At 36.3% G+C, this 7,226-nt stretch overlaps 1 protein-coding gene across 1 annotated transcript; it reads left to right on the plus strand.

Annotated features, from left to right (window-relative positions):
* Window positions 1–3,488: 3,488 nt before the first annotated feature.
* LOC126797810 (peroxidase P7-like) lies at window positions 3,489–5,110 on the plus strand. Its single transcript, XM_050524538.1, has 3 exons — window positions 3,489–3,816; window positions 3,910–4,101; window positions 4,445–5,110. Exons 1-3 carry the CDS (start codon window positions 3,595–3,597, stop codon window positions 4,997–4,999), a joined length of 969 nt encoding a protein of 322 aa, XP_050380495.1. The 5' UTR covers window positions 3,489–3,594; the 3' UTR covers window positions 5,000–5,110.
* The last annotated feature ends 2,116 nt before the right edge of the window (window positions 5,111–7,226 follow it).

Genomic DNA, 7,226 nt, shown 5'->3' on the forward strand with positions numbered 1-7,226 from the left:
ATCATCGTGTTGTGCTTCCACCATGACCACCTGATTCACGAATGATTGCTCCATATCGTCATCCTCTTCTTGTTGACGTTGTCTCCGCCTAAAAAAAATTGAAGCTGAAAGGATTCATCAGAGTGATGAACAAGGAAATCTTGCTAAGTGTTTAGATTGAATGATGAGTTATATGCTCGGATTCTTCACAATGGTGTGAGTATAGAATGAGTGATATTAGATGTTTTATAGCAAATTGGTCGAAAATCTTACCAGAAATTTGGTCTAATTATTTTTCCGACACTGACATGTGGCAGTGACATGTGTCAATTCTCTACTAGTCGAAAATCTTATTGGAAATCTGCTCCAATTATTTTATCGACAATGACACGTGGCAGTGACACCTGTCAATTCTCTATTAGTCGAAAATCTTATCGGAAATTTTGGATAATATCGAGTCGATAACGACACGTGGCACATTATTATTGGTTGTAAATATATCTAGTAAAAAAATTAATCATTTCACAACAAGACAAAATTGAATTGCTCAAGCAAATTGTAAATGGGTGTGTGAAAAAATCGATTTGCTTGAAGCAAATTTTGCTTCTGGGACCACTTTTTGCTTGAGCAAAACATTTTATGGGTGCGGATGCTCTTAGTTCAAGACTTCAAGTTGACAAAACCCAAAACAAACTTATTTTTCATTCATGAACAATAGTTATAACATGAGCTGCATGGAATCGGGTGCAGGTGCGTGGAAGCGAAGCGATTTTTTTTTTTTTTGAAAACGGGTACATTTTAGAAACGTCATGATAAAATAATATATATTTATATCTAAAAATATATTATATAAAATGGCAAATTAATTACTAACATTATAGAAGAACAATATAATAGAAAAAAAGCTCAATAAACATTTTGTTATGGCCTAAAATAAATAATACAAACACTTCAATAACTAACATGATACTAGTAGTATAGCTAACCACAAATGATGCGCATCACCTCTCAGTCAATCTATCATATATCTGGCGATCTCTCCAATCACAATGACCAAGTATGTGGAATCAAAAACATATGTATCTATATTTTGCAATGAGCGGTACGCCCTAAAACTGAATGATTTTGCGCTCTCTCTAGGCTTCATCCTAGTCTAGCCCCAAGATCCACAACACTGATTTTTCACTCATCTAGTTTCAATCAGTATCTTGCTCCAAATCAAACTCATCTATAATCTTACATGCTCTTGTTGTCTCACACAAAACTAAAAGCTCAAACAAATCCTCAAATCTCATTCAACCTGCTTGAACGAGGCTTCAACTATACGTTTTCTGGGTTTTCATTCAATTCTATATTTTGATTTATCTTCATGAATTATCGAGTCCTTAGAATATTGAGATTTTAAGAGAGATTTATATTAGAGCCGGAAAATAGAGAAGAAAACTATAAAAACCCAACAACCTTCACGCTTCCACAATGCTTCCATTATGGAAGTGCTTCCACAACGCTTCCAAAACCTTCTTTTTCGAGAGTGCGTTTCCGCTTCCGATTCTGATTTCGAAGCGGGAATCAGACTTCCGGTGAAGCTTCCGTGCATTGTAGCTTATAACAATAATTATGTGTAAATTGGCTCAAATTTCTAAGAAAGGTTGTATTGAATGGTCTTTTTTTTCAGATTTTAATACCAAAAGCTTGACCACCTACTATGTTATTTGTACGTATCCTTCATATTTCATACTTGACCATGGCCATTCCACTTCTTTTCCCATTTTGTGCTTCAATCTATAGCTACAACTGAGTCCTGACTCCTGAGGCTAGCCTTTCAATCGGTTTTTGGTCCTCCATGTAACACCACAATACTGAGTGGACAGCTAGTGATCGACATTGTTCTCCTTGCAGTCCAGGAATGATGAATTTTTTTCCTCGACCACAAGAAGCATGTGTTACACACGTACATGTAATCTGGAAGATCGAGGCCGATAAATACATTTGCACCTCTTCTTCTTCTTCATACTTTCTTTTAGATCAATGGAAGTCAATCATCAAAGTGTCTATATTGTCCACTATTTACACGAAGCTGAAAGCCTCGTAAGTGCATGACAAAACAAGTATAATTATTGTCAGAAACGAACAAAAAGATACAGATCGAGGAAACTTATCCACAGTATCCACTAGCTCCAGGAGTTGTTGAAAGAAAGAAAAAATAAAACAGACCCGATTCTGTTCAAACTATACATAATCGGTGATCAATCGAATATACGTAGACAAGAAGACTAAGACAGTATATAATTGCATACATGTCACTTTGACCTTCACCTAATGTTGAAAGAGAGGGCTTTGCATTATTATTATTAATTGGAGCTTTCCCTGACTCCGAGTACGACTATGTATAGAGATGGACAGATATTGTAATTTCTGTCCCTATCTGTGTAGTATGTTTGTGGAAGATGAAGTTATCGAAATCTAAGCTAATAGTGCTTTGTGAGCACTGGCCACAAATACACATCCCATGCCATTACAACGACGGTGGTATCATTAGGTTCTCCAATATTGTACGCAGTCAACCTGATCCCAAATGCACATACTTTTACAGAAGCTTCACGTACTTTCGCTGATTCGCATCCATTGACATATTAATACCCAATATTGTACGCGAAAATTAATATGTACGTACGAAATCTCTCAGTACTTAACACATGTAAGTCCATCGTCAAGCAATTTTATATAGACCATTCATCAAAGGAGGCATGAGTATCCAGTCCCCTCAAAAAGTTAATTGGACCTCCAATCCTCCATATGCAAGTGTTCTAGGATGTGGTATGGTAAATTATTTTCCCATGGACCTAAGTATTCTATATAACGAAACAGTAAAACGTGGTAGAGATCTCGTTTATTCAGTAAATAAATGAAGTTACAGGAATCCGCTATAGCCAGAACTTGATGGTCGATACAACTCAATTAATTAAGGTGGTCGATTTAACATGAGCTTGAACTTTTAAGTTTTAATCTGCTTTTAATCATTTTCCCTCATGTGTTATTATATATAGCAAAGTACGTTCTAGTGTTCTACAAAAGTTTTGGAAATTTCTGAGCAGCTACTGGCTAGTAACCTCGATCATAAAAAAGAACATAATTAAAGTGATCATTTGTCAAACAAAAGAAAGCCATGCTCGCTCTTTTAATCTTATTTTGAGCCCTAATGGTCACGACTCACGAGTGTTCTAAATTGTGCATGATTTGATGAAAAACATATATAACGACTAATTACAAAAGCAGATTCCTAGTCAGTTGAGTCAACCCTGCTTTTATTGGGTTTCTATTTGCATTTGGAGCTTAGCTAGCTTCCATAATCGATATATTGCGCGTTTTCGCAGCAAAGTTTGAAAATCAAACACCATCTCACTTTGCAGGAAACGTACAAAATCAACCTCTCTCTTCATGCATGCATAATTTTGCACTATATATACATTGTATATCAATCCTTCAATACACCACAAAGCCAAACGAGCCTCAGTTTTGCTAGCTTAGTTAGCTTAACACACAAATCATCGATCGTCCCTTCCCTTCTGCTAGATATTCCACACAGTCCTGAACTGATAATAAAACTAGCTCATCATGGCCTCAGCTGCACCATCATTGTTTGTTACTGCAACCCTTCTGGTGTTCATCTTAGGGTTCCGCAGTACTGCAAATGCCCAGCTCTCTCCCACCTTCTACTCAAAGACGTGCCCAACTCTTTTAAGCGTAGTTCGCTCTGCCATGAGTCAAGCTGTTGCTAAAGAACCTCGCATGGGTGCCTCCATTCTTCGCTTGTTCTTCCACGACTGCTTTGTCAATGTAAGTTAATCGATCATTTTTCTCCGATGTTTTTATAACTCTATAATCGAGTAGCTGAATGTTCATTCTGATCAAACGAGGTTTTGCATGTAGGGCTGCGACGGTTCAATTCTGCTGGATGACACTGCTTCCTTTACAGGCGAGAAAAATGCATTCCCAAACCAGAACTCTGCGAGGGGTTACGAAGTCATTGATACCATTAAAACTCGAGTGGAAGCAGCTTGTAATGCTACAGTTTCTTGTGCGGATATTTTAGCTCTTGCCGCACGAGATGGAGTTGTATTGGTAATTATACATGCATGTCGATTTTTAATTACTACAGCTGGTTGATTAGTACGTACGTAGGTCTTGAAAGAAAATATATTATTAGATTATGGAAAACTAGTGTTAGTTGTGTTTACTCCTTTTTTTTTCCATTATGTCTCCTCATCATGCATGAAGACAAATACTTATACGCGTACGTGTTTCTAATATTTCATTCTATAGCATGAATTTTGACAACTTCATCCACATAAAATACAATTAGACATTCATTTCGCATTATCTAAAACTCAGCATTTTAATTAATAAACTATTCATATAAAAAAACATTTTTAATAAACTGATAACTCTCTTTATATGATCATAGCTTGGAGGAACCTCATGGACTGTGCCACTAGGTCGCAGAGATGCAAGAACGGCAAGCCAAAGCGACGCCAACAGCAACCTCCCATCGCCGTTCGCAGACCTTGCAGCTCTCATCTCAAGCTTCACTGCCAAAGGATTAACCGACCAGGACATGACCGTGCTCTCTGGGGCTCATACAATAGGCCAAGCACAGTGCTCTTCCTTCAGGACTCGCATCTACAACGAGGCCAACATTGACTCAAGCTTTGCCACCACCCGCAAGGCTACTTGCCCAGCTAGTTCGAATTCTGGTAGCGCTAACTTGGCTCCATTCGACATTACAACGAATACCTTTGATAATGACTACTACAAGCAGCTTGTGGGACGTCGAGGGCTTCTTCATTCCGATCAGCAGTTGTTTAATAATGGATCTCAGGATGCGTTGGTTAGAACTTATAGTACTAATGCTGCTACATTTAATAGGGATTTTGCTGCGGCCATGGTGAAGATGAGCCGGATTAGTCCTCTTCTTGGGACCAACGGAGAGATCAGGAAGAATTGCAGACTAGTCAATTAATTGAAAATGTACAATAACTACTTCAGTAATTTCTCTAGCTACTTCGCTTCCAGGACTTATGGAGTAAAAGATTGTAACAAAAAACAATTTTCAAGAACTTTTGATTTTATACATCAATCAGTCAACTCCTCAAGTATAGATCATATATAGTAGCAATAACCACCGTATTCTAGTTCTGCAATATACTATCGTAATTGCTATTACACGTACAACTTTGATTTACTTTATATTATGTTTTGTTAGCGAGTTGACGGTGTTTCAGAGCAATGATAACATAGACAGGTGAAAAAATACTAGTATTACAAAATTGGAATAACGGATTTTGGGAACAACTGATCCAAATGGGCAGTGAAATATTATTACTGATTTTGTAATCTAGAACTAAAAGGCAATTAAAGAAAATCATCATATTTTCAAAAGAAGAAAATCATCATATGTATTGGCCAAGTCTAGTTTTGATTTTAATGTACAGAGTTATTGATCCGCTTCAAAAAGTATTATGGGGAACATATATTAACTTTCCTATTTTCATCTGATCTCTCACTTACTCTCCGGCATTGTTACACTTGCACACAGGAGTGTGTGGTATTTATATATACTATTTCATTAAAAACTGGCACATGTTATAACTTATAATATCACACTACGACAAAATGGGCAAGAACACTATGGCCACATATTATATGTTGCCAATAGAGGTGTTGCAATCCCAAATGTGGCTAAACTATTGTACAGGGAATAAACCACATTTGTTGAGATATGTAGCATGTTTTTGGGATTGCAACACCTTTGTTAGCAACACATGATATGTGGCCATAGTGTTGCTATTGCCCCATTTTGTTGTAGTGTCATTTGAATTTCACGATCTGTACATTTGTTATCGGTCTTGTTCCCTTAAAGAATCCTTGCTTCAAGGGAATGCTTGTTCTAGGGATTGTGATAGTCAGGCTTAAATTCAACTATAGTCTCGCACTCCTCAAGTCATGCTATATTAAAAAATAATGCCATGCATGGAACCTTGAAGTTGATCGATGGAACTCAATTAGGTTAATGAAGAGTTACTTAACCCGGCCAGAAACGAAAAACAAGACCGGAAGAGTGAGCTAAAGAGTAAATTTTTTATTGGAAATTACACAGGCCAAGAACGTAGAGGAAGAAATAATATTTACATAATATATAAATGTTTCATTCTCACAAGAAATAAAAATTTAAACAGTGTCCAACCCCTTTTAGAATATGCACCTTAGTATCTCACATTTATAAAACTTCAAATTGGTGTCTAACGTTTCATTTTATATTCACTTTGGTATATGAAATAGTTAACTCTGTTAAATAGGTTGACAACACAAATAAATTGATTTTTGACGGGAAAACTAAAAAAGTTTATATCAGAACTTGATAAAAATACTTCAGAATACTGAGATATTATTTTTCAAGTCCATATAGATATCTACTCTATCCAAAAAGAAATAATAATTCTTCAAGAAACTCTTCAAGAGGATCAGAAAGCTCTTGATTTTCTTAGCATCGGTTAGATCCGCATTAGCTGGTATCAGAGCTTGTTTTGTAAAAAAAAAAACAGGTGACGAACAAGCTTATGCTACAAAGTTGGCTTCTTTCAGCCAATAAAAAAGAATTCAAACATAAAAATTATTAGTCTTTTTGTACCGAAAAAGTAAGTGATAAATGGCAAGTGTGCTTTCATTCAAGGCATATTCAAGAGAGCCAATATTTTGTTGAATACGTCTGGAGGGTATTGAATACTCTATACGACGAACATCTTCATCTTTAAAAAGAGATAGGAGTAGCAGAACTTGATCTATCAAGACCCTGGCTGATTGAAATTCTAGATCACCTATCTAGAGAAAAATAACACAAATAAAGCCAAAGTTACATATCAACTCGAGAGGTTTAACCTTTCGATTAAATTAACTCGAGGAGATCGATTCCATAATAGCTAAGCTTGAAATCAAGCTAGATTACATTAAGGAGAAGCAATATCTCTCAGATATTGAAAAGAATTTAGCTCGAACCGAGAATCTCGCTAATAATATTCATCAACAAGCAACTAATTTAAGAAATACACATGAAAACCTAAAGAATCTTTTAGAAACTCTTGTTTCCCGAATAGGATGAATCAAAGAGTAGATCTAAACGTAAGAAAGGAATATGGCAGAGCTTTAAGCTTTCACCTTCCTACAGAAAAACTCAACGAAAATGTTGAGGC

This window comes from Argentina anserina, chromosome 6 (genome assembly GCF_933775445.1).
Source record: "Argentina anserina chromosome 6, drPotAnse1.1, whole genome shotgun sequence".
NCBI classification, from domain to species: domain Eukaryota; kingdom Viridiplantae; phylum Streptophyta; class Magnoliopsida; order Rosales; family Rosaceae; genus Argentina; species Argentina anserina.